General features: G+C 50.7%; 1 protein-coding gene and 1 long non-coding RNA gene across 7 annotated transcripts in view; one reads left to right on the top strand and one right to left on the bottom strand.

The window, feature by feature from the left end:
* The window catches only part of Pde4a (phosphodiesterase 4A), a 60,468-nt gene that overhangs the window by 8,383 nt on the left and 24,450 nt on the right, over nucleotides 1-27,635 (top strand). The window contains exons 1-2 of one of the 5 annotated variants that reach the window (XM_076939792.1): nucleotides 21,882-22,093; nucleotides 25,050-25,091. In XM_076939792.1, the coding sequence (XP_076795907.1) occupies nucleotides 21,897-22,093; nucleotides 25,050-25,091 (239 nt within the window). In that variant the 5' untranslated portion in view covers nucleotides 21,882-21,896. Of the gene's footprint in view, nucleotides 1-5,143; nucleotides 5,335-8,359; nucleotides 8,823-21,881; nucleotides 22,094-24,835; nucleotides 25,092-27,635 lie in introns of those variants that run through there. The other 4 variants (XM_076939791.1, XM_034509552.2, XM_034509553.2 and 1 more) reach the window with 4 other exon arrangements.
* LOC143443404 (uncharacterized) lies at nucleotides 1,342-7,615 on the bottom strand. 2 transcript variants are annotated; one of them, XR_013112362.1, is made up of 4 exons: nucleotides 7,522-7,615; nucleotides 4,991-5,102; nucleotides 4,736-4,813; nucleotides 1,342-1,476 (listed from the first exon to the last, which is right to left on the bottom strand). It is a non-coding gene; the product is annotated as an uncharacterized LOC143443404 (long non-coding RNA). The 2 variants fall into 2 exon arrangements; XR_013112361.1 differs by lacking the exon at nucleotides 7,522-7,615 and adding an exon at nucleotides 5,435-5,457.

Genomic DNA, 27,635 nt, shown 5'->3' with positions numbered 1-27,635 from the left:
ATACAAAGGTCCTGAGGTCTGAATACCTTCTAAGTATTCAGGGCCGGCAAGGAGACTAACAGCCAGCCTCTCTGAATGTTTTATGGACTCTCAAGGACATCTATAGATCTGTGAAGTAACAATTACTATTTTTGTTACTGCTTTTTTTTTTTTTTTTTTTTTTTTTTTTTGAAACAGGGTCTCACTATATAGCTTTGGCTGTCCGGAAACTATGTAGACCAGGCTAGCCTCCAACTCACAGAGATCCACCTGCCTCTGCCTCCCAAGTGCTGGGATTAAAGGCATGTGCTACAAAGCCTGGCCCTAACAATACTATTATAATAAATAAGTTGGCAGCCAGCATTTTGTGAGTACCTGGACCGTGTGCTCAGAGTTTCCTTTGCCCTTTCTTTTTTTATCCTCACATCAGCCTTAGCATATATGAGCTAAATAGTACCTTTATGTTACAGGTGAGAAAACTGAAGCTCAGAGAGGCTAGGTGATTTATCTAGGGCAACACCACCAAGACGTGGCAGAGGCAGGATTTGACTGTAGCCATGCTGGTATGATTATAGAATCTAGATATCATACTTTGAGTTCTGTTCTCTATAGGGCTGAACATGTGTAGCTGAGTGCATAGAGAGAGAAGGTGCCTTTCTTCCTTTTTTCAGAACCTGAAGAACAGAAACCTATGCTACTACCAGACTCTCTTGCAGCTACACTCCTTCCTTCTAGAGCCTTCGAAACCCAAAGTGTATTACCACACTCTCTTGCAGCTACACTCATTCTCTCCTTCCCTTCTTTCTTTCCTTTCACAGCTATTAAAAGTCAAAGCTACCCGGGCAGTGGTGGCGCACGCCTTTAATCCCAGCACTTGGGAGGCAGAAGCAGGCCGATTTCTGAGTTCGAGGCCAGCCTGGACTACAGAGTGAGTTCCAGGATAGCCAGGACTACACAGAGAAACCCTGTCTCGAAAAACAAAACAAAACAAACAAACAAACAAAAAAAAAGTCAAAGCTAGTTGACTAGAGAGATGGCTCAGTGGTTAAGAACACTTGATGCTTTTGTAGAGGACCCAGGTTCAATTACCAGCACTCACATGGCAGGTCACAGTCATCTGTAACTACCTACAACTCCAGAGCATTTAACCATGATACATAGAGACAAAACACCTATATACATAAAACATATATAACAAGTCTGATTCCCCTAGACAGGTTCATACACATGAACACCAAAATGAAAACAACGTCAGAGCCAGATGTGGTTGTGCAGGCCTTTAATCCTAGCACTCAAGAAAAGCCAGGCGGGATCTCCGTGAGGTCAAAGGCAGTCTGGTCTACACAGTGAGTTCCAAGACAGCCACAGCTACATATTTCAGATACATCATTTCTTCCTTCAAGAGCCTTCAAAACCCCAAACTGCACTACCAGGATCTTTTGTAGTTACACTGCATTCTTCCCTTCCCTCTTCCTTATTTAGCATTCTTGAGTTTGTCTGTGGGAGCATAAAGAGAGGGTGCCATTGCCCCATGCAATCAGAAAACATTCCTGTTCAGCTCTTCTGCCTTACATTGTATTACCATCTCAGCCATTGCAAGAAGACAAGAAAAGGAAGCTAGAAAGAATCTTGGTGTTCTGTAACATGAAGGGAGAATGACAGTGTGCAACCATGTCTAATTGGGCACAGCGACACATGACTGTTGGCTTAGACACTTGGGAAACTAAGGCAGAAGAACTTCGTGATCCTAGGGGTTGGCAGCCAACCGGACAGCACAGAATGTGAAATCTCAAAAAGCGGGACGATTTGGGCTTGGTGGTTCACATCTATCTCAGAACTTGGCATACGGAGGCAGGAAGACATTTAATTTGAGGCCATCCTGGGCTATGTATCAAGATTCATTCTCTCTCGCGCACACACCACATCACATACCATATACAAGAGCAGGAACATCATATAGCTTACTAGTAGCGTTCTTGTCTGGCACTCAGGAGGAGACCCTGACTTTGATCCTTAGCACTTCACTGACTCTCCACCCCAAGTCTTAATCTTTCTGATAGTTTGGGAATTATATGAGTCTCGTCACACAGAAATAACTTAGCTGAATGTGGTAGCTTGTAGCTGTAATCCAGCACATAAAAACTGGAGGGACGCTGGTTGGTGGTGCACGCCTTTAATCCCAGCACTTAGGAAGCAGAGGCAGGCGGATCTCTGAGCTCCTGGCCAGCCTGGTCTACAGAGAGACAGCAGGTCTACACAGAGAAACCCTGTCTCCAAAACAAAACAAACAAACAATCAGGAGGCAGAAGAATCAGGAGTTCAAATTCAGCCTGGGCTTCATAGCAAGTTTGAAGTCAGCCTGGGCTATGGGAGACCCTGTCTTGGAAAAAACAAAAACAAAATGTTCTTCCCCACCGGCAGATGACATTTTCCTTTCTTTCTTCTCTTTGCTTTTGTTGTTGTGTGGGGTTTTTTTTGTTTGTTTGTTTGTTTCTTTCTTTCTTTCTTTCTTTCTTTTGGTTTTCGAGACAGGGTTTCTCTGTGTAGCCCTGGCTGTCCTGGAACTCACTCTGTAGACCAGGCTGGCCTCGAACTCAGAAATCCATTAACCTCTGCCTTCCAAGTGCTGGAGTTAAAGGTGTGCATCTCCACATCTGGACATCTGGTTCTGATATTCTGTTCTCCGTGTTGGCGTTGGCCCCTGTATGTATGCGTGCGTGCACGTGCGTGCGTGCATATAGAAGTCAGAGGCCAACAACAGGTGTCTTCCGCTATTGCTTTTCATCTTCTTATTTTACTTTTGAGACAGGATTTCTCTGTGTAGCCCTGACTGTCTTGTAGACCAGGCTGGCCTCCAATTCACAGAGCTCTGTCTACCTCTGCCTCTTGAGTACTGGGATCAGTGCACCAGCCTATTTTTTTTTTTTTTTTTTTTTTTTGAGACAGGGTCTCACACTGAACTGGGAGGTCATAATTTCTCTAGACTAGCTTGCCATTGAGCGCCAGGATCCTCATGCCCACCTCCCATCCCAGCATGGAGGATTTCAGGTGTACCCCTCCACAAAGCTTTTCCATAGTGCTAGGGATCTGAACTCAGGTCGCACAGCACACACCTTTCCCTCAGCCCAGGCTGGAGCTGATATCCCAATGTAGGCAGATACAGGTCAGATATATAGGCGATATAGGCAGCAGCAGTAGTAAAAACAATAACATAGCATCGCCGCAGCCATCCCTGATGCAGAAAAACCAACACAATCTATAGAAGAGCCAAGGTTCTAGTGGGCTTGTAATTCTACTTTGGGGGCCTTGAAGTTGAGGGGGCACTCAGTGGATGGTAGCAAACACGAAGCAGAAATCTCCCTAGTGAATGCCTTCACTACTCAGAAGGCAGAGGCAAGTGGATCTGTGAGTTGAAGACCAGCATGGTCTACATAGTGAGACCTTGGATTGGTTGGTTGTTTTTTGATTTTGAGGTCTAGAGATATGGCTCAGTTGATAGAACCTAGCATACTGTGCAGGAAGCCCTAAATTGGACCTGTTTAAATGGACTTAGTATTGCAAACCTGTAATCCCAGCACCGAAGTGAAGGAAGAGGGATAAGATATTCAAGGTCATAGGGAGGAAGTCTGAGGCTAGCCTGAGCTATATAACACCCTGTCCGGAAAGAAGAAAGGAAGCTGAGGCTCAGAGAGGTCAAGTCAAAGACCATGGTCACACAACCAACATCTTCAGTGCCAGGATGCGAAGGTAGTCAGCCAGTCTCTCCCTCCCCCGTTACCGCAAGCTGCGTGTCTGTGTCCCTGTCTGTCTGTTTCTATTTCCACCAGTCCCTGTCTGTCTCTGCGCCTCTGCCTTGTGCGTCCCCCATCTGTGCCCAGAAGCCGCCGTCTCTCTCTGCGCCGGCCCCCGCACACCGCAGCTATTTCAGGGATTTGGGGTGTAGCAGAAAGCCCGACAGCTCCAAGGAGAGCTTCCTCCGGCCTCCAGCTTGGACCACGCGCAGCACGCGGCCGGCTCCTCGGTGGAATTCCCGGACCGGGAAGTCCCAGCGTGGGGCCGCAAGAAACTAGCAGAGGGGCCACTGCGCCCCCAGAGGCCTGCCGCCGCACCTACACCCTACCTAGCGCGTGCGTCACCTGTCATCATGGTAACGGGAGGGCATCATCTCCGCAAGCTTTGCGTCAGCTGTTTGCTGATGTCCGCCGACGTCACACACACACACACACACACACACACACACACACACACCCTTGGGAGAGATGAGCGAGCGATAGGCGAAGGGGCTGGGGAGGTTCCAGACCCAGTCTGCAGGGGGAGCCCGCGGGTTCTAACGGAAGGGGCCTCTAGTCCTCTGCACAGGCAGGTGACCCTTGATCTGGGCTCTTGGGACGTGGCATGGGAGGGCTGGATAAAGAGGAGCCCGCAGTGTCCTGTTCACAAACCAGATCCAGGCCCCAGGTGCGGGGCGGAGGCAGTACCTGGATTTGGGGCGGAGCTTAGGCAAGATTTCTGAGTGTGCTCACTTGTGCCTCAGTTTACCCCTTTGATTGCACTTTGTCGCACTGCTTTCCATCCAGATAGACAACTTTTCAGCCCTAAGGTAGTGGTGAGGGAGTCTTTCTTGTGGCTTCTCAGGGAGACAGTTTTGGCAGCAGGTGGAGGAAGATCGCCCTGGGTGAGGTCTCATGGGTCTCAGAGATAGGGGAAACTAAGGCAAGAGAAAAAAGTCATTAGAAAATACGAGTGGATCACTTACAAAGGATGATAGTGGATATAAAGACAGAGGCCTTCCATCCCAGCGCTTGAGACGAGAGGCAGGCGGTGATCTCAAGATCTAAAAGAAGGAGAGAAAGAAAATGCTGTGGGAAAGGATCATAAAATAGGGGTACAGATCTGTAATGATAGCATGTAGTAAGCTGAGGCAGGAGGACCAAGAATTCAAGGCCAGCCTGGGCTACATAAGTTCCCCTCCCACTGCAAATTCCTATGGTTTAAAGGGACTCTTTCTCACCTAAGTGTGGTAGGGCATTCTCCATGGGCGGCTCAGAAACGAGAGGCCTGAATGTGCCCATCAGCTGCTTTCTGGGGTTCCTAAGGAGCTGTATTCCTCCTGGCAATTAGACCTGTAAGACAAGCCCCCAATTCCACCTATGTCCCTCCACAGAGGCCCCGAGAGATCTCAGAGTCCTGCTGTGCCAACATGCTTGGGGCCGACCTGCACCACCATCTCTCATCAAGCCCTGGTCCGGGCTGATCTTAGCCTGAGCCTTCGGTTCCTGGAGTTGCTGCGATGCCAAGGCCCAAGTACCGGGTGATACTGCCTCGAATATTCATCACCAGAACGCATGCCAGGAGGTAGGCAGGAGGGGGATCAGACTGGGAGGTAAGCATGGAAGAATTAAGCCAACCATGAGCCCCCTTCCAGGGCTCCCAACGTTTTGTAAATGTAGCTTACCAGTCTGAAGCCTGCTGGTTTATTTGTAAATGTAGCTTACCAGTCTGAAGCCTGCTGGTTTATTTGTGGCAGCTCTTCTAGGAGGAGCCCTGGCAGCCTCAGGAACCTTTTCCTAAGATGCCTGAGTCAGCAAGGCCCACATGGATGAAAAGGTTTTGCACTCCTCCAGAGCCTTCAGGATGCCTACTAATTCAGAGTGGAGGGGCTTGCCTTTGACCGTGTGTGGTGCAGCTGCCTCAGTTTCCCCGCTGGCGGTATTCTAGATCTCTCAGCTTTAACCAGGATGGCAGTAGCATCTTGTCGTAAGTCCAAGGTTTAGGGTGTTTGAAAAAAGGCTAAGCCCTATCTGCATTATTTTTTTTTTTAATCTTTTATTTTGTTATTTATTTTTTGTTTATTTGTTTATTTACCTAGTTATTTATTGTATGTCTGTTTTTCAGTCAATGGACAAATTTTAAGATTCGGTTCTTCCCCTCTACCATGTGGGTTCTGGGGATCTGCCTCAAGTGGTTAGGCTTGGCAGCAAGCACCTTAACCTGCTGAGCCATCTCACCAGCCCACGGGTTGTACTTTCTAGCTATTTCTCATCTGAGTCCTCCCAGGGCATCCTAGCCCTGCCCCCACGTCTTGGCAAGAGCTCAGTTAGAGAGCCAAAGAGCTGAGCAGGCTCGGACTGCCAGCCCACCCCTGGCCAGACTCAGCTCCCCTGGTCCCATATCTCTGTAATGGCAATCTATCTTATCCCCAACCCCCATCCACTCCTTTGGAGGGTTCTAGGGTCTCTGCGTAAGCCATAATACTTATTTCCAGATGAGAGAAAAGAGTCCCCTCTCCCACACTCCAGCCTTTATTTAGTTCAAGTCCAGCTTGTTACACCTCAGTCCTTGAGCCTTCAAATACCAGTCTTGGCCCAGAGCCTTTTACCTGCAGCCCAGCGGATGCCTGGCCCTCCCCCATTCCCCATCTCCAGGTTCACAGCCCTGTGACACTCATCCAGAGCTGGGGCTGAGGTTACAAGGTACAGCTGGGCACCGTCAAATCCCGTTTGGATGCTTGGGGGAAGGTTCCTGAGAAAAGTAGCGGACAGATACAGTTCTGGCTTTGGGGAACACCTGGGGCTGTTGGTGGGGGGCCAGTTCTTACGCCGCCGCCGCGTTCCTTCGCCCACGCTAGGAGTCCCCTCCAGCTAGAGAAAAGTGGTTGAGGAAGTTGGAAATTGAGAAAGGTTTGTTGCCTGTGTGTTAATAAGAACAGGGGTGGGGGCAAGAATACAAGGCCTGTCCCTCTAGGCGACTAGGAGAGGTGATATACCGGGGAGAGGGCTTGGACCAAGGGACACTGCAGCGTCTGAGCAGCGATCTAGCCTGGGAGGGAAGTGGGATACGAGGGCGCATAGCACCCCACCCCCAAACCCAGCAGCCATCGGGGCTCAGCCAGAGCCGGGAGGAGGGATAGGGACACGCTCGGATTCCCACTCGCTCTTTGCTCGGCGCGGCGCTGAGAGAGGCGGGAGCGTGAGTCACGGCAACTCCGGATTTAGGTGCCGGAAGGGGGGTTCTGAGGGCGGGGGGACGCGGGGAAGAGGCTCCGATTGTTTACTCGCCTGAAAACGGGTGGGGTTCACCCTCCAAGGCTCTCCTATTCCAGCTACCCCTCCCATCTGCCTCAGTTTACCTTTTGAAGAAGAGCTTAAAGTCTTTAAAAATTAAAAGAAGAGGGGGCGGTGATTGAGCCAGCGGGATTCTCAGTGGGTAAGGGCGTTTGCCTCCTAGCTTGCCTATTTGAGTTCGCTTTCCGAGGCCCACCAGGGAATCTTTAAGAATTGACTTTCCGCACAATGTCTTCTGACCTCTCCTCTCCATGGCATCTAATGGGTATTCGCAAAGGACTGAGGGTGCACAGCTGGACCAAATCTTGCTGCAGGAGTTGAGATATGTAGCATTTGGATGATGACGTGGGGGAAACGAGTGCCCATACACATACACACAAAAATAATGTAATCATTTAAAAAAATCTGAAAGATAAAAAAGAGGTAGCGATACCTATATATTAGCCACAGGGGGACCCAAAAGGACACACCCCCATACCTCAGGAGACCTCCAGGCCGACCACACAGCAGCACGCGTCCTCAGTCACAGCCAGACAACTGAAGAAGAATCGCGTGCACAACTCTCACCAGCACCCTCCCATCATAATCACAATACAGCGCCGGAGTGCGGAGTGCGTGGGAAGGTGTGCACAGTCCTGGGCCACCGGAACAGACCCCACGGGACGCTCCGCCCTCCCGACGGGCCGCACACGTGCGCGCGCATTCTTACACCCCCGACAGCAGCAGCCAGAGCAGCCACCACGTGCGCGCACACACTTCCAGGCGGCATCGAAAACATAGACAACCCTCGGAAGGGGCCACGTGCGCTCACATCCCGCCAGGCGGTGGAGGAGCCACACGGTGTCATGGTCCTGCGTGCAATATTGCTGGGTTGCAGACACCGCGCCTCCGTGGCACAAGGACCACTCCCTGAAAAGGGGACTTGGGAGAAAGGGTGACTGGGGTTCTAGAGACGAGGATACGACAGCCCCTGACTCCGCCCCAGCCTTGATGGATGCGGCTGAGTGACACCCCGCCAACCAGTCGGATGTCTCCGTCCTGATGCCATTAACCCTTTAACTCTTCGGTCCCTGTGCGTGCTTGCTGCTCCAAAGGGCTCTTGAAGATTGGCGCGCGTTGGCGCTCCCTCCCCTGCAGGATTGGGCTGTGCGTGGGTGTGGAGGACCGCCACCCTCCTCTCCTTGAAGGAGGAGGGGGTGGCGCTGTGACAGTCGCCGGGCGGGCGGGGGGCAGGGAGGGGCGGGCCGGGGCGGGGAGTCGCGGCTGGCGCCGGGTTCCGAGAGCGCAGCGGGCTCCAAGCGCCAGGAGGACAGGGGCGCCGCCGCCGTCCGCGTTCTCCGCCCTTGGGCGCCATGGCCCCACTGAGGCCAGGAGCTCCCGAGGTTCCCCAAGCACCTCGGCCGTGGCGCCACTGAGCTCAGACAGGGCAGGGGACGCTTTGCCCCCAGGCGCCCCACAAGACAGAGCGGGAGCCATGGAGCCTCCGGCCGCCCCCTCGGAGAGGAGCCTCTCTCTCTCTCTTCCCGGGCCTCGGGAGGGCCAGGCCACCCTGAAGCCGCCCCCCCAGCACCTGTGGCGGCAGCCGAGGACCCCGATCCGCATCCAGCAGCGCGGCTACTCTGACAGTGCTGAGCGCTCAGAGCCAGAGCGCTCGCCGCACCGGCCCATAGAGCGCGCCGACGCCGTGGACACTGGCGACAGGCCAGGCCTGCGGACTACCCGCATGTCTTGGCCCTCGTCCTTCCACGGCACCGGTACCAGTGGAGGCAGCAGTAGGCGGTGAGACTCCCCCGGCGCACGGAGCGCACAAGCGTTCGAGGGGCGCCACGCGCAAAGCTGGCCTAAGGGGGCGCTGTGGGGCGGGTGGGGGGTCAACGTGACCCGCGTGGGTGGAGAGAGGGGGCGCCACTGCACCAGAAGCCCTTTTACTTATGCGAGATCCAGGGTAAAGTTGAGAGTCCCGGGAAACGGAGTACCACTTGGAGAGACTTACCGAGGGCTGGAGTCATTGTAGGGTATCCTAGGGAGCATTCGATAAGGGGTGCCTGAAGAACCACGCTGGATACTTCCGATGGGGTAGCACACTAGGTTCTTCTATGGTTGGAGAATTGGATCAGGGCAGCCCTATAGTAGCCGGTGTTAGGAATCCAGGGGATCTTATGGGGAGCACTGCCCAGGCCTGTATTATGACTTGGAACAAGCCCCATCCAGGTAGTTAGGACTTCATGGCACCCCACGGTGCCCCATGGACCTGTGCCAAGGGCATGTGAGGTCCCATCAAAGAAGAATTCCCTCCTCTCTGAAGTGACAGGTTGAAGATGTGGAGCAGCTGGGACTCCTGCCATGGTAGTCTCAGGGAGGGGTCTTCAGTTGTGTGTGACAGGCTTGGGTGGCTTGCACAAAGGGCTCTGCCTGACTCTGCTGTGAAGATAGTGATTGTGACAGTGGCATTGTGCTTCTGGGCTTCTGTAACTGTCCCAGGGTGACTATGTTGGTGTCTGTCACAGAGCTGTAACAGCATCTGTATCTGCACTCTACAGAGTGCAGTTGTGACATGGTGACAGTGATGGCTGGCTCTGGCATAGTGTCTGTGGTGTCGACAGAGTAAGTGTGTCCTTGTGGAACATGGTTAATGTGGCATAGTGAGTTTGCTTCCAGGACAGCAAATAAATGACAGTTTTTATGTTCCAGGGGACACCTCCTTGGTGGTGGGATACGTTCCATAGACTCATAGGTTTGGGGCTGTGATATGTGCCTACCTTCCCTGAAACCCTGTGAGACAATGTGATCGCCTTTGTGGCTAGCTGAGGCTGGCCTTGAACTTGTGACGGTCGTGCTTTGGCTTCCTGAGTACTGAGACTGTGCACCACTTTATCCAGCTCAGTCATGTTGTCACCTGTGTCTAGTGACAGCTCTAACAGTCAGTACTTTGGCTGGTAAGCCATCCATCATCTGCCCTGGGTACCCTAATTACTAGTGTCTTCTTGACATAGATAGTCCCAGTGATCACAGCCTCTGTAAATGGAGCCCCTGGCTCTGACTGTGAGTTCACCAGGCCCCTAGGTGATTGACATCATACATTCACTCACAACTGCCTATTCCCTTGGAGCATCTGTAAGATGTCACATCTGGGCTTCTCATGCCTGACTCCAAAAAACGAAGCCCCTTAGACTGACTGCAGTCTACCTACATTCTTCTGGGGACCCCCCCCCCCCAGTTTCTACAGCTCTCCAAGGCCACTCCCCTTCCAGTAATCAATCCCCAACCCCAGCTGCTTGAGTCCCTACCAAGAAGCAAGTGTCAGGCTCCTAAGATTTTTTTTTTTTTTTCAAGAGGGAACTAGGAGAGAGAAGCTGTAAAAAAAAACCAAACAAACCTCACATCAACAGGAAATGCCAAGCCTGAGACTTGGAGCCTCTGTGAGGGTGCAGTGGGTGGAGCTCCAGAAATCAGGCCCTATTCCCTTTTAAGGCCCTAGGGAACGCCTGGCCCCCTGTTGTCTGGTGAACAGTGGCTGAGTGGTAGTAATTATAATCTCTGTGCCCATTCCTTAATGGCTCATTCCTGGGGCCTTTTCTGCTTCTCTCAGTCCCTCCTCTTTACCTCCCTCCTCGCCTGTAGCCTGTGAGGGACCCCTGTTGGCCTGGTGAGGAGATCAAAGAGGTCAAAAATTCCTTTCTCCTCTGTCAATCTCAGACAAGTGCCTCCAAATTTCTGGTTCAGGTCTCCCAGGTAGGTGCCTTTGCAGGAGCGTCCTCTGAACCGTGCCTTCCAGTTAGGCACTACCCGGCAGAGAGAACCCTGGTCAGTGTGAGAAGGGTTTGACAGAGATTGTTGCCGGAGGCCCCTGGACTTAGAGGAAAACAGAGGACGCCACAGTGAAGTCGGCATCTCCGCCCGTCCCTGAATCAGCTCTGGGTTTCGGTTTCACTGCGGGAGTTTGTGGCCTGTGGAGGCCGCAGCTGGGACAGTTGAGTGGCTTATAGACTGAGAGATGGCATTGGTGCCAGCATCCTGCACAGAAAGAGGAAGGGGACCAAGAACATACACAGTACAGCGTCTGTACCCACAGGGGATCCCCGCCACTCTCCATTGTGGAGTAAAGGTAACTAGCGCAAAGAAGGGTGCAGCCACCCCATTAGGCTGATAAGACCTCACCCCCAGGGAAGGGACTTTTAAAATTTGAAGTGGCCTTTGCACTCAGTCCTCCGATCTGGCCCGGGGTAGGGGGTGGGGGTGTATAGGAGAGAGCGTTCCTGGCGCGGCCTATGGGGCTGAGTCACAGGCTCACTGTGATCTGTCAAAGACAGATGGAAAGGGAGGAAAGGCAGAGGCGAGGGGAGAGGGGGGGCACAAAGTTGGCCTCTTACCACTCATTGGACCTTCCCACTTTCTATCCATCCAGAGGAGCGCTTCTGGATCCCCCCGAGGGATGTACATACAACCGGGCTAGTGGCTCTTTCGTGGGTGATGTCTGAATCCACTTGGGGTCCTCTGACCTTGTGGTCCCTGATGCGCTCCCACAGGCCTGCCTCTGTGCTGGGAACTTGGCTCTGGGAGCGCCCTCTGCTGGACTGCAAGAAACAGTCCTGACTCTCATAATATTATTATTTCATGTTTATTGAATACCTCCGGGAGCTGGGCGCCAGACCGGCCAACCACAGACCGGGATAGGACCGCGTCCCCTAACTTCATGTTTCTTAGGCCACTGTAGTGGGAATAGCCACTTGGTGGACACTCCCAGAGGAACTTGAAAGAAAAGTTGGCCCAGGAACAATTCCCAGCCCTCCCCAGCCTGAGTGTGGCCCAGGTCCCAGCACCCTCCTGATACAGCACCTCTGGGGTACAGCTCACAACATCCTTGGCTGTGAATTTTTTGTTGTTGTTGTTGTTGTTTTGTTTTTGTTTTTTGAGACAAGTTCTTCCTGTATAGCGCTGGCTGAACTAGAACTTGCTGTGTAGACCAAGCTGGCCTGAAACTCTCAGGGACCATACTGTCTTTGTCCTCTGGAGTTCTGGGACTGAAGGCCTGTCCCACCTCACCTGACTTCTGTTTTCTTTTGCTTTTTGAAACAGCATCTCTCTGTGTAGGACATTTTGGCTGTCCTGCAGCTGGCTGGATAGACCAGGCTGGCCTTGAATTTGCAGAGATCTTCCTGCCTCTGCCTCCTGAGTACTGGGTTACAGGTGTGTGCCTCCATACCTTGTTATTTGAATTTTTAAAATTATATGTGTGTCTGTGTGGGCATAAGCATGTGAGTACAGGTGCCTACAGAGACCAGAGACATGGAATCATCTAGAACTGCACTTACAGGAGGGTGCTGGGATTCAGTCTCCCATACCCTGCAAGACTAGTGCCAGCTCTTAACCCTTGAGCTGTCTCCATGAATTTTTTTACCAGAGTGATGTGGCCAAGGTCACAGATAAATAACAAGATCAAAGTGACAGAAAGATTCAGGTCTCCACTCCAGAACAGTAGAGAAGATTTGAATGGCTTCTTCCCTCTGTGATCTAGGAGCAAGGACAGTTTTTCTCATAGCCTTGTTTTTAGTATATTGCATTTTATTCACTATAAGTTTTTAATACTGTGTGTGTATGTCATGTGTGTGTGCCTGTGTGTATGTTGTGTGTATGTGTGTGCCTGTGTGTGTGCATGTATATATGTTGTGTGTATGTTGTATATATGTATATGTACTTGTGTGTGTGTGTAAACAGAAATAAGTATGTGCATGTTCCTCTGTTGCTCTCCCTCCTTGTTTTTTATTTATTTATTTATTTATTAGTGTGTGTATGCCTCAGCATGGTGGCGCACACCTTTAATCGCAGCACTTGGGAAGCAGAGGCAGGTGGATCTCTGTGAGTTTGAGGCCAGCCTGGGCTACATAATGAGTTCCTGTTCAGCCACAACTTCATAGTGAGACCATGCCTCAACCAAAAAGCAATGAAATATTATTATATTTTTATTGTTATTGATATTGTGTGAGGTCTGGGTGTGACTTTGGGCACAGTGGAAATTCGGGGGGGTAAAAAAAAAAAAACAACCCAGCTTTAGGACGTTGGTTCTTCCTTCCACCGTGAGTTCTGTGGATGACTCGAGGTCCCTGGGCCTGCATGGCAAGTGTTTTACCCTCTGAGGCATCTTGCCAGGTAAAGATTTATTTTATTTTATATGTGTGGATCTGAGTGTATATATGTGTGCTAGGTGTGTGCATGTGTGTGCAGGTCCTTTTGAAAGTCAGACGAGGATGTCAGACCCTCTGGAGCTGGAGGGGGCCTTATGATCTGCCTAGTGTGGGTTTTATTAACCAAACCATGTCTTCTGCAAGACTAGCACATGCTCTCAGCCACCGAGCTCTGTGTTGAGCCCAGCACTTTACTTTGGGGAGAAATCCTTCACTGAACCTAGCTTGGTTTCTCTGCTGCTGGCCAGCTCCCCACACAGGTCTGCACCTTGACTGCAATCTTGATCATCCGTCCAAGTAGTCTTCTATCCTTGTTTGTTTGTGTCCTGGTGTGTAGACCAGGCTGGCTCAAAGGTGTGTGTTACCACAGCTGTCTTACCTTGTTTTTTGAGACAGTGTCTCTCAGTGGCCTGGGGCAGCCTCCTTTAGATGAAGCTGGCTGGCCAGTAAGCCCTAGTGTCTCCCTCCCTTGGTTCTGAGTTTACAAGTTCTTGCCACTGCCAGATTTTGTTAATTTTTTTTTATTATTTATTTTATGTGTATGGATGTTTTACCTTTATGTATGTCTGTGCAACAGCAGGTGCATGTTGTGCCCATGAAGGCCAGCAGGAGGCATTGGATCCCCTAGGACCAGAGTTACAAATGGTTGTAAGCCTGTGTGTAGGTGCTAGAAATCAAACACAGGACCTCTATAAGAACAGCCAGTGCTCTTAACGGTTAGCTGTCTCTCCAGCCCCTGATTTTTGGTTTTTGGTTTTTTGGTTTTATTGTTGAGACAGGGTTTCAGTATGTACCTCTCGGTGTTCTGAAACTCAGTAGTAGGTCAGACTTGCCCAGAACTTGTGTGCTTTATTGTTGTTGTTGTTGTTGTTGTTGTTTTGTTTTGTTTTGTTGAGACTGGGTTTTCATCGTGGCTGTCCTGGAACTTGCTTTGTAGACCAGGCTGGCCTCAATTTCAAAGATCCGCCTGCCTCTGTCTTCTGAGTACTGGGATTAAAGGCGTGTGCCACCATTGCCTCGCTCCTTTTATTTATTTTTTTTAAGGATTTAGTTATTTTTATTTTTTAAAAATTTTTTAAAGATTTATTTATTTTATATATATGAGTACACTGTAGCCTGTCTTCTGACACATCAGAAGAGGGCATCCAATCCCATTACAGATGGTTGTGAGCCACCAATGTGGTTGCTTGGAATTGAACTCAGGACCTCTGGAAGAGCAGTCAGTGCTCTTAACCACTGAGCCGTCTCTCCAGCGCATTGTTTGTATTTTTTTTGTATAGTTGTTTTATTTGCATCTTTTTGTTTTGTTTTGTTTTGTTTTGTTTTTTGAGACAGGGTTTCTCTGTATAACCCTGGCTGTCCTGGAACTCACTCTGTAGACCAGGCTGGCCTCGAACTCAGAAATCCGCCAGCCTCTGCCTCCCAAGTGCTGGGATTAAAGGCGTGAGCCACCACTGCCTGGCTTTGTTTGCATCTTATATCTATGTGCCACGTGCTTGTTTTTACTTTTGTTGCTTTTCTTTAGATTTACTTTGTGTTGTGGGAGATTTGGGGCACCATGGCAAGCCTGTGGAAGTCAGAAGACACGCCTGTGGGAGCTAGTTCTCTCCACCATGTGTATCCCAGGCATTGAATTCAGGCCTCAGGCTTGCAGCTTTTACCTACTGAACTTCTTGATTTGAAAGAAATCAAATGCAGCTCTCTGTCCCTCCCTTGCTTGGTGGCTTCGGCCTCCTCATCTGTAAGGTGCTCTTGGTTCCAGACATACACCGCTAAGGCTGTCTGGGTTCAGTTGGTGGACTGTTCGTCCAGCATTCAAGGAGCCCCAGTTTCATCCCTAGCCCCAGAAACCACACCTGCCGCCCCAGCCCTCAGAGGGCCAGTGACGAGGATCAGGAGTTCACAGAAATAGGGTGCTACATAGCGAGTTCCTGGGCAGCCTGAGCTACATGAGACCCTGTTTCAAAAAAGAAAAAAAAAAAAAATGCTTTGCTGTCTGGAGTTCTCAGACAGTGGTTGAGGCAGAAATAACAAAGCCATCAGATAATGCAGATGACAAGTGGGACAGGAAGCACAGAGGAATCCTGAGGTCAGGCAAGGTGACGTTTGATCGGAAACCTAGTGAGTATGTGTGCATCTGGTGGCAGAGGTGCAAGCCAGAGAGAAAGGCCTGTGCAAAGGTCCTGGGGCAGAGTGAGAGGGAGTCAAAGAGGCAGCTTCTAGGGCTTGGTCAGGAGTGTCTAGAGACTCCGTTTTCAGAAGCTTTTGAGGAAGAGACAAGCTGAGTGTGACAGTCACACTTTTTGGAGTTTGAAGCTGGAGAATGATATGATTCTTAAAATTTTATTTTATATGTGTTGGTACATTGTATGCATGTATGTCTGCTCACAGTGTGTATTCCTGGCATCCTGCTGAGGCCAGAAGAGAACATTGAATCCCCTGGAACTGAGATTATAAGCAGTTGTGAGCTGCCATGTGGCTGCTGGGAGTTTAATCTAGGTCCTTTGGCTGAGCAAGGGATTCAGTACAGAATTCAGAGCCCTTCCTGGCCTCTGTGGGCACGGCAAGCACATGGTACACATACATAAATGTAGGCAAAACACTTATACAGGTGAAATAAAAAGTTTTTAAAATCTTTTTAAAAGGCCGGGCAGTAGTGGTGCACGCCTTTAATCCCAGCACTTGGGAGGCAGAGGCAGGCGGATTTCTGAGTTCGAGGCCAGCCTGGTCTACAGAGTGAGTTCCAGGACAGCCAGGACTACACAGAGAAACCCTGTCTCAAAAAAAAAAAAAAACAAAAAAACAAAAAACAAAAAAAAATCCAGATCACAGGTATGTCCTCCATTTCTGAATCATGGTTCGTTCCAGATAGAGTCAAGTTCACAAACAAGAGTCGCCATCACAGGCTCTGAGGAAATGCTACATCACTTAGCAGTACTGGCTACTGTCAGGATCTAGATTCAGTTCCTAGCACCCACATGGTGGCTCACTACTGTTCTAGACCGGTCTCTCGGCCTCTCTGTGCACTGGTCATCAACATATATACATACATACATGCAAGCAAAACTCCTGTAGATACACAATAATGATAATTGGTTTTTTGTTTTTTGTTTTTTGTTTTTTTTTAAATTCAGTTCTGTTCCTTCCAGGTTGGGTAACCCTGTCCAAGTGACTGGTCCTTTCTGCCCTCTGGTTTCTGCATCTCTGAAATGGTCCTAGTAAGAACCTTACCACTGTCTCTCTTCTAGCCTGTGGTACACGCCTTTAATCCTAACACTCAGGAGGCAGAGGCAGGTAGATCTTTGAGTTCAAGGCCAGCCTTGTCTACAGAGCAAGTTCCAGGACAGCCAGGGCTAAGTAGAGAAACCCTATCTTAAAAAACAAACAAACAACAAAAACAAAAAACTAGACTAAACAAACAGAAACCCACTACTAAGGGCCATTCTAAACAATACAATGTAACTAGGAATTCTGTTCTAGAGGGATCTGTCGGCCTCTCTGTGCACTGGTCATCAACATATATACATACATACATGCAAGCAAAACTCCTGTAAATACACAATAACAATAATTGGTCTGTCTTCTTGCTTTTCAGGAGACTGTGGCCAAGACTAGGCATTTCAGCTATTATAAGCAAAGCTGTCATGTGCTACTGATATCTAGTGGGTAAGACAAGAGACACTGTGATTGCTACACAGGTCACTTAATCCCCAAGGGTCAGTAGAGCCAAGGGTGGGAAGCCCCAGGTTTGTATCAAAGTGACACCACATCTGGGGTGGGGAAACTGCTGCTTTGCAGGGATTTCTGTATGCAGTTCATTTTTATTTATTGATTGATTTTATCGCCCTGGGATGAAACCCAGTGCTCAACCATGTTCACCACGTGCTCTGTGCCTGAGTGACACTCCCAGGTCAGAGTCACTGTGAGAGTGACTGAAGGACACCCTACCACCACTGCAGGGTATGACATTCTGGCTGTTCCTGTAGGGTACCATGGTTTCTATACATATCCAGTACAATCCTCTCAGACCAGAAAACTTTTAGGAAAAAAAAGGGAGATTTGTATTTGTGTCACATGTATGGAAGTTTTGCCTCCATGTGTGTTTATATGCCATGAGTTTGCAGTGATAGAAGAATCCAGAAGAGGGCGTCAGATCCCAACTCCCCCACCCCCACCCTGGAACTGGAGTTACAAAGGTTTGTGAGCCAGTACATGGTGCTGAGAATCAAGCCCAGTTCCTCTGGAAAAACAGCCAGTGCTCTTAACTATTCAACTCTCCAGCAACCCCCACCCCACCCCCAACTTTAAAAAAAAAAATTACATTTATTTACTTCTTTTGGGAAGATGGTGCATGATCCTTGGTTTACATAGGGATGCTTTGGGAAGTCAGTTCTCTCCCTCCATCACGTGGGCTCCAAAGATTGGCTCATGTCCAATGCCTTCATCTGCTGAGTATCTCCATGTCCCACCCCTGCCGCCCCAGGACCCTCCCACTCCTTACCTTAGGCAGAGTCTCCACAGATAGACCAGGCTTGCTTTAAACCTGATTCAATTGCCTTTCCAAATACTTGGGTGACAGTGCATACCCAACTCCAAATGCATTTAAAAAAAAAAAAAAAAAACAAACCTTGGGCAATAGGGATGGCTCAGCAGATAAAGGCACTTTCTGTAACTATAACGACCTGAATTTGGTCCCAAGGTAGACATGGTACCTCGTGTTGCCCCGTGACTTCCACACGTGCACCCACAGACATACTAGATCAATGAATAAACATTTCAAGAATTAAGAATAAAAGCAAGAGATGGTTAAGAGATAAGAGTACTAGCTGCCCTTGTAGAGGACCTGAGTTCTGTTCCCAGCTGCACATCTGGCAGCTCACAGCTGCCTGTAACTCGAGCTCCAGGGGAATTTAAAACCATCTTCTGGCCTCTTCAGACACCCTACAACCACCACACACACAGCACATAAGCATTACAAATAATTAAAATATTTATTTTATTTATTTATTTATTTATTTATTTATTTATTTATTTATGTGTTTTTTCCAGACAGGATTTCTCTGTGTAGCCTTGGCTGTCCTGGAACTTGCTTTGTAGACCAAGCTGGCCTCGAACTCACAGAGATGCACCTGCCCAGGCCTCTTAAGTGCTGGATTAAGAGTGTGCCACCATGCCTAGCTAACCATTTGTAAGCATGTGCCCACAGGGACTCTGGTGGGAACTGGAATGACAGGTGGTTGGGTCATGGATGCTGGGAATCAAACTCAGGTTGTCTGGAGGAATGGTACACGCTTTAACAGCTGAACCATCTCTCCAGGGCCCCAAATAGTACAATCTTTTAAAAACCAGTTATACACGCACACACACACTCACACACACACACACACACACACACACACACGCACACGCACGCACGCCTTTAATCCCAGCACTTGAGAAGCAGAGGCAGGCGGATTCTGAGTTCGAGTCCAGCCTGGTCTACAGAGTGAGTTCCAGGACAGCCAGGGCTACACAGAGAAACCCTGTCTCAAAAAAACAAAACAAAACAAAACAAAACAACAACAAAAAAAAACCCAAACAAACCAAAAACCCCACACTGCTTTAGATTCTGACTGAACCACTGACAGGTCATGTGACCTTGAGATAACCTTAAAAAGGCTGTCCTTCAAGGCTTCCCATCTCCCCCACCTCCACCCCCACCCCCTCTGGTTGGTGCTGAACTTGCTATGTAGACCAGGCTGGCCTCAAACTCACTGCTCCATCGGCCTTTACCTTCCCAGTGCTGGGATGGAAGCCACCATGCTGCTTTGGCGAGTGCTTTCTCTGTGTGCACACTGGTCACTATGGGGGCACACACTTTGAAAGCACTTTTTGGAGATCAGAAAATAATTTTTTGGAGTCTGTCCTCACCTTCATATGGGTCCTGGAAGTTAACCCTGGTTAGTCAGGTTTAACAGCAAGCTCCTTTACCCAGTGAGCCGTCCAGGCAGCTCTTGTGTGCTTGGGGCAGGCTGGGAAGTGCTGAATGTACAGGGAATGACTGTCACTGTCCCTAAGCCATTGTCCTTGGCTTGCACACTATGAAACATCAAACATTTTCTCAAGCAATAACACCTATAGCTATTGAGTTAGTCCACATTACACTTAGATGTTCCTGGGGCTTTTGGACCATGTAGCACAGGCTGGCCTTGAAAACTACTCACTATGTAGTTTTATTTTATTTTATTTTTTAAGATTTTATTTATTTTATGTATATGTGTTCATTGTAGCTGTTTTCAGACACACCAGAAGAGGGCATCAGATCCCACTACAGATGGATGTGAGCCACCATGTGGTTGCTGGGAATTGAACTCAGGACCTCTGGAAGAGCAGTCAGTGCTCTAACCGCTGAGCCGTCTCTCCAGCCCCCACTCTGTAGTTTTATGATCCTTCTGTGTCCACCTCTGGAGCATCGGAATAGCACTGAGTAGTGCTGGGGATGTTACCCGGGGCTGTGTGTGGGCTAAGCAAGCACTCCACCCGCTGAGCCCAATATTAGTCCTGAGTCAGGTATATCTATTGTACCTACTTTACAGTTGGGCAAACTGAGGCTATATGAAAGTGATTTGCCAAGTTAAGTGGATACGGTGATAGTAAACCTAGGCTCAACGTTAGCTCATGTCTCTGGGCCCCATGGCACTAATGCCAGTAACTCTGGACAGAAAGGTGCTTCTCGGAAGCGCTGTCCTCAGAGTCTGTGCCCCTTGCTGATCTAGAGCAAGCTTCTTGCCTGGTGTACATGCCCATCTTGTCAGCACCCAAAAGGCATAGACAGCTGCTGGCAGACGGGGAAGGGCTGGAGGGTGAGGTGTTAAGCCATAGGTTGGCTGTTCAACTCTTCTGATTTCTGACTGCTTTTCTTGTCACCAAAAGTGCTGTCCTGGGCCCCACAGGGTCACAGTGGTCACCCCTTGGATCCCAGATGATCAGGTCTACTGGGCCTGCCTCTCTAGGCAACATGTGTTCTTGGGGTTGCTTCATGAACCGTGTGTGTGGGAAAGTCACAAAGTAAGGTGGGGAAGAGTTGAAGGTGTCTTAGACTTGTATAGGGGTCTCTCTCTCTCTTCTCTCCTTCTTCTTCTTCTTCTTCTTCTTCTTCTTCTTCTTCTTCTTCTTCTTCTTCTTCTTCTCTCTCTCTCTCTCTCTCTCTCTCTCTCTCTCTCTCTCTCTCTCTCTCTCTCAGCACGGGGTCTCACTATGTAGCCCTGGCTGGTCTGGAACTTGCTGTGTAGACCAGGCTGGCCTTGAACTCACACAGATCTCCCTCCTGCCTCTGTCTCCAGAGAGCTGAGATTAAAGGCCTGAGCCTTCATGCCTGGGGGTTCTGGGGCTCTTAAGAGGTGGGAAGAATACCATGGGTGTGGCCCCACTGGTGGAATGCTTGCCTAGCCTGCATGAGGCCTGGGTTCCATCCCCAGTACTAAATACACTGGGCATGGTGTCTCTCCTGTAACCGCAGCCCTGGAGGAGATGCAGGCAGGGGAACCAGAAGTTTACATTGAGACTGCCACAGAGCAAGTTTAAGGTCAGCCTGGGCTACATGAGACTGCTTAGATAAGCAGACAGACTGGAGTGTTAGGGACGTCAGGAGAGCTATCTCTGAGGCATGCCCAAAACGTTAGATGTATCAGATTATAACCTGAAATCTGGGAGTGGAGCCAGTGAATGGCTCAGTGAGTAAGGGCGATTGCCGCCAAGTCTCCTGTGCCGTGTCCAATCCCTGGGATCTACACAGCAGACGGGAAAAGTAACTGCTGGAAGTTGTCTTCCGACTTCTGCCTGTGCACGCATGTATAACAAGTGGGAGTGTGCACACACACACAATAATAAATAATAAATGATATAAATTAAAGGCGAGCACTGGCCATGGACTAACCTCTGACACCCTTGTCTTTAGGGTTTGTCAGCAGTTTGGTAGTATCACCATGGTTTGGTCAGATGCCTTGTGTCCAGAGATACCCCCGAACTTATGTTGGGGTCTCAGCACTTGTGGGGGACATTCTAGGGTGCTGTGGAGCCACTGCAGGGTGGAGGGGCATGAGGCAATGTGGGGACATTTCTTGTGAAGGACTGTAGGATATGGGGGATCCCCGCTGGCCTGTGGACCTTGCCTTTGCCTGTGGGAGGTGGGCCCAGGGTTGCTGGGAGTGGTGTCTGTACATGCTGTAAGAGAGTTCTAGAAAATCTCAGCAGCTGTTGATGGTGGATCACACCTTAATTCTAGGACTTGCAAGGCAGAAGCAGGTGGATCTCTGAGTTTGGGGCTGCCCTGGTCTCACAGGGCGTTCCAGGCTAGCCAGAACTACACAGCGAGCCCCTGTTTCACCCTGACACTCCCCCAAATAAGCAATGAATAAAAATAATCAATCTGAGGAGTGGCCTTGATCTGAAGGACCCCCTTGGGCTCTCAGAACACCACCGGGATTTGTGGATGCACTTGTGGTGCACCCTGGTCTTTGGGAGTGGGATGATTCAGAAAGCAATGACATCTAGGGGTCTGTGGCTACTTCAAGCAGCGTGCCTTGGAGGAAGGCGGTTGGGCTTCCTGAGGTCTGAGGCGCCCCGGCCGGGCTCCGCCCTGAGGGCGGCCCGAGCTCAGCCGGAAGGGCCGAGGCGGGCGGGCGGGAGGCGCATGGCGCGGCGGGGCTGGGGCCGCATCCCCGGGCCGCGCGTGGCGGCCTTCCCGGAGGCGGCGGCAGAGGACGACGCGTTCCTGCCCGGGCCCTCCACGGTGTCCGGGTTCTTCAGCAGCACACCCCCGACGCCCTACCGACGCCTGCGGCTCTTCCGAGGCAGCATACAGGACTGGGGCCGCCAGGCGTGGGCCGGGTGAGTGCGCACAGCTCAGGCCACGGGTTCGAGGCCATTCTGCGCTCTCCAGCAAGGCTGTCTGCGGGGCTCCGGGAGGGGGCTGCGGCTTACTTGCTGCAGCCTCCCTTTTTCTTCTTCCGTTTGGGGTAGAGATAAAAATCATCCTGCCCTCTAGAGTTGCTGTGGAGAAATCTGATAGGGCATGCAGTAGGCGCTCAATAAATGCAGGGCGTGTCTCTCTCTCTCTCTCTCTCTCTCTCTCTCTCTCTCTCTCTCTCTCTCTCTCTGTCTCTCTCTCTCTCTCTCTTCCTGTGCTTAAATGAAGTTGTGGTTATACCTTGGGGGACTTGAGGCCTATTCAGCATTCATTATGACCCCCGGGACCTTTTTTTTTTTTTCATCTTTCTTTTTCTTTCTTTCTTTTTTTTTTTTTTTTAGGGGCTGGGGAGATGGCTCAGAGGTTAAGAGCAGTTGCTGAGGTTCAGTTTCCAATACCACATCACACATGGGGACTTACAACCAGTACACACCGTTACCTCCGGCAACACAGGACCGGTCCCCTGTACTCACTCAGTGGCACATTCCCTCATGCACACATACATAAGCATAAACATAAGCGTTTCAGGGGATTTTTTTTTTTTTTCCGAAACGGTTTTTCTATGTGGCCTTAGTTGTCCTGGAACTTGATCTGTAGACCAGGCTGGCCTCAGACTCAAGAGATCCACCTGCCTCTGCCTCCCCAGTGCTGGAATCAAGGGTATGCACCACCACCCAACCAAGATTTATTTTTTTAAGTTATGTGCACTTATTTTTTTGGGTGGGGGGTGTGTGCTTGTTTTGTTTTTGTTTTTTGTTTTGTTTTGTTTTTGTTTTTGTTTTTCTGAGACAGGGTTTCTCTGTGTAGCCCTGGCTGTCCTGGAACTCACTCTGTAGACCAGGTTGGCCTCAAACTCAGAAATCCTCCTGCCTCTGCCTCCCAAGTGCTGGAATTAAAGGCGTGCACCACCACTGCCTGGCTAGTTATGTGCACTTATGTGCACATGTTCCCATGCCTGTGGAAGCCAGAAGAAAACGCTGGGTCCCCTAGAGCTGGAGTTCTGGGCAGCTGTGAGCCACCCAGTGTAGGTGCGGGATCCACATTCAGTCTAACTGCCCAGCTCTGGCTAGCATGGAACTCACTCTATACCAGGTTGGCCCTGAACTCAGAGATCAGCCTGCCTCTGCCTCTCCAGTGCTGGGACTAAAGGTGTGAACCACCATGCCCAGTTCCTTTCTTTTTATTTTTTTTATTTTGTGTGTTAGCTTTGTTTGTTTGTTTGTCTTTACTTTAAATCATTACTTTTTATGTGTATGAGTGTTGCCTGAATGTTTGTCTGTGCATCATGTGTGTGCATGGTGCTTTTGGAGGCCACAGAGGGCAAGGCATCCCCTACAGATCCTTGTGAGCCACCATATAGATAGTGGGAATTGAATTCCAGGCTGTCTGGAGGAGCAGCCTGTACTTTTAACCACAGAGCCATCTCTCCAGATGTGGTTTTGTGTTTTGGATTTTTTTTTTTTTTTTTTTTTTTTTTGAGACACAGTCTCATGTAACCCAGGCTAGCCTCTGGCTCGCTCTATAGCCAAGGGTGGTCTTGAACTTCTGACCCTCCTGGAGCTACCTCCTGAGTACTAGGGTTATAGTCATGGTACACCAGGCAGGTTCAGGCCAGATCCTTTGTGTGTGTTAGACAGGCCCTCTACTGTCTGAGCTGTGTACTCAGCCCTGTGGTTTAGAGGTAAGGTCCCACTCTGTAGCCCAGGCTGTCCCAACCTAGAGCAAGAGTGCTTGGGTCACAGGCCTGAGCTAACACACCTAGGAAGTTTGTGTTGAGTTCTACGAGCATGTAGCAGCCTGTGAAGTGACATGATGTTGCTTTATGGGGGTGGGTTTGATTCTGTCTTGCTCTACTCCCCAGCTCCACCTCCAGGCATGTCACTCTGTCCCTCCCCAGGGTCTTTGGTACCTTTTGGCACAAAGGTATGGATGGTTGCCTTGTCATGCTGTGGATGGGCTGTGGGGACAGAAAGCCTCAGGAAGCGGCCTAGAAACCACATCCGGTGTGCCTTCCAAAAATCTCTTTCTCCTGGAGACTGAACTTTGTGGTAGCCTGGAGGTGGGCCCAGGTTGTTGCTGGGCCTCCTCCCTGTCACTGGGCCTGTTCTCCACACATACTTGTTTAAGACAAAGGCTTTGGGGAGTCACTCTGGGCACTGGGCAAGAAGTAGTCGGGGAGAGTAGAGGTTTGGCCTTTAGGATGGGAGCAAGGTGTGGTGAACACAAATGTCCCTTGGGTTTGATTTTGTGCCTGTCTCCCTGTTTGTCCCTTCACTTCTCAGCTCCTCCCAGCATCTGTCACCCAGTCCCTCCCTGGGGTCTTGCTCTCCTAGCCTTGCACTCCGCCCTCCGGGGTACATCTGGTTCCCCCGCGGGCACACGGTGGCGATCTGGGACTTGGAGGTGGCACAGCTCGACGTCAGGCTGGGGAGGGGTGGAAGGCGGGGCTGGGGCATAGGGAAGGGCCGCGGGCTGGAAGCGGGGGAAACCGGAGCCCCGGGCGTCCCCAAGGCCCGGGGTGGGACCGGCGGGAAGTGGGCGCTCAGTTTCACAGGGCTGTTCTGCGAGAGGAAGGCAGGCGCTGCGGACAACCGCGTGAGGAGGACGCAGGCACCCGGGTGCTCGCGTCCCGTGGGGGACCACGGGGTGGTGCCAGGGGCTAGGACGCGACAAGTGTGGAGGCGGTGCCGGCAATTGCTGGCACCTCCGGCCTGGCGTGCAGCGCTGCACACCCTCCTGTGAAGCAGCTGGTCCCCAATGCCGGCCCCGACGGCGCTTGGCTCTCATGCGCTCCAGTGCAGCACCCCGGGCCCGGCCCCGACCCCCAGCCTTGGCATTGCCCCTAGGACCGGAGTCACTGACCCATTTCTCCTTCAGCGAGGAGGACACTCTTCGACACCCTCCGGGCAGATGTGTCAGGTGGGTGGCCTTCAGCCAGTTGCCTTTCTTTGTGACCTGAAGGTGTTCTTGCCTGTTTGTGGGAAGAGGACCCTTTCCAGAGTAGCCATCCTATGGGGGATCCACTAAATAGCCTCCCAGATCTAGCACGAGACCCTTCTCTCTGCCCTAACCTTTAAAATGTGGGTGCCTACTGATGGTAGGGCTCCAAAACTGGGTGTTAATTTTCACCTCAACCTGTCTATTCAAAGTTAGGGTTCCTTGGGCCTTTTTGTTCCCTTCAACCCGAGTGTCTAGCACTCTCCCTGGCAGCAAATATGGGTGTCCAGCCTGTCACCTGGGCTCCATTCCCAAGCCAATGGCCAAGAGCCAGGCCTTACATGGTTTCTCCAACCCCTACCCCCACCCCACCCCTAGCTGGGGCAGTCAGACTGAAAGCCAAGCCCTGGTGTGGGGGAAGGTGGCTGAGAGTGCCCTTAGGGCATTTTGAGTTGGGTGGGTAGAGCTGTGCCCGGAAGTGACCTTTAAGTTTTCTGGAGTTAAGATGTCTCTTCTCTGCCCCACTGCACAATCTGGTCAGAAACCCTGATGGACACAGACACACCGTTTCCAGCAAAAACACACAGGGCCACACCCACAGTTGGGTTAAGCTAGGTCACCTAGTGTTTGCTATTCTAGATTTTACCAGGGTCTCCGGGTTAGTCAAAGGCACTGGGAGAACCCACAGGTGACCATAACAAGTGATCACAAATGTTAACAGTTACAGAACACCCCTACACAGACTGGTATACGCCTTTGCTTTCCCAGGAAGACACTGTCCCCAAAATACCCACACACATACTTGATAACCACTCGGGTCAGAGACAGCTACAGTGTCTGTGTGAAGCATTCTCATGAAGTCACAGGGACATGAAAACAGACACCTGGGCAGTTGGGACACCTGACCCTCCCCATCATATGTAGTTCTGCATGACAGTATGGACACAAAGGTCCCCTGCCCTAGACCTTGACATGTGCCAAGACTTGACATCCAGTCCCACAAACACCAGTGGCACCTGGCACTGTGAGCCCGCCTGGCAGACACATGCCAGAGCCGGCACTCAACCTCCGAGTGACCTTCACAGAGTGAACCAGTCCTTTCTACAGAGGCTTCCTGGCACCTCCTCTGAGGCGAGCAGGTGGGGAAGGGCAAGGAGGCGGACTGAGAGACAGCAGGTTTGTCTTCTGTTCTCTACCCCCAGAATGCAGATCCTAGAAGCCCCAACTTCACAACCACCCCTAACCAAATTATTCAGCGTTTTGTTGGTTTGTTAAGCCAAGCTGGCCTCTGATTTGCTATGTAGCTGAGGCTGACCTTGAACAACTGATACTGTCTCTACCTCCTGGGGGTGCTGGGATAGCAATCATGTCCCACCACGCCTGTTGGTGCTGGGATGGAACCCAGGGCTCTGTGCATGCCAGGCAATGCCTTACCAGCTGGGTTCCAGCCCAGCCCCACGCATCCTCTCTCACCGCCTCTTGGTCAGTTTCCTTGCCTGGAAAATGGGTTGCTAATGCATGTGTGAGCCTATGTGCCCCAGCATGGGACACACACAATAGCATTTGTGTTCGTGTCTTTACCCATCATTATATTCTTTTATTATCTGGCACATGCAGAGGTCATAGGACAACTTTCACATGCCCATTCTCTTTCCATTGTGCGAGCCCCCGGGATATTGAACCATTTCCCACTGAGCCATGTCACTGGCTCCTCGTCTTACTCTTTTTGAGGCAGCATCAGTCACTGAAGTGGAAGCTCACTGATGGAGCAAGGTTCTGTGGCTAGGGAGACCCAGGACTCCTGTCTTCATCTCCCTGCTGCTGGTAATCCAGCCACAGACCCTCCTGCTTCTGTGGCCGGTACTTCACTGACTGTGTTGTCTCCCGGGGTTGCAGCGACAGTCTAGAACAGGTCAGTTTAACCATGCTATCTGGGTGGTGGCTCTGTAGTGCCAACATCTTTTCCTCTCTCAGTATAGTTTGTGACTTTGCCTCCTGTTGAGATTTCTCTGGCTGACTTTGGGCCACCCCCAAAGCTAGTGACAGGCAAGAGGGGCAGGGATGTCTTTTTTCCTTACATTTGTATGTTTGTGTGCGTGTAAGTGTGTGTGCATATGGGCACGTGTAGGACAGTATGCATGCAGAGGTTAGAGGGCAGACTGTAGGAGTCACCTCTCTTCTTCCACAGAGTAAATCCCAGGGATCAGATTGACGTCGCTATGCTCGATTGCAGGCTAAGGTTACCTGACCCCTTGTTTCCTTGTTTCTCCCCAGGCTTCAGTTCAACAGCCCAGTCCTGTCCCCTGTGTTTGCACTCAGCTCAGGGGACACTCAGGCCTGAAGCACAAACAACTGGGCCCAAGGGACCATCTCCTTACCATGCAAGCCCCTGTGCGCCTGGTGACGTGCACTGCTGCCCTAGGGGCAGGCAGATTTGCCACCAGGATGCCAGCTGAAAACCCTCAGGGTCTGTGTGGCTCTCACTCTCCCTAAACTGTATCCTAAGTTCCTGTGTAGAGGGCCAAG

The sequence above is a fragment of the Arvicanthis niloticus genome, chromosome 8 (genome assembly GCF_011762505.2).
Source record: "Arvicanthis niloticus isolate mArvNil1 chromosome 8, mArvNil1.pat.X, whole genome shotgun sequence".
Classification (NCBI taxonomy): Eukaryota; Metazoa; Chordata; class Mammalia; order Rodentia; family Muridae; genus Arvicanthis; species Arvicanthis niloticus.
Note: the sequence above shows the minus strand (reverse complement) of the source record. Positions and strands in the feature narration are given on the sequence as shown.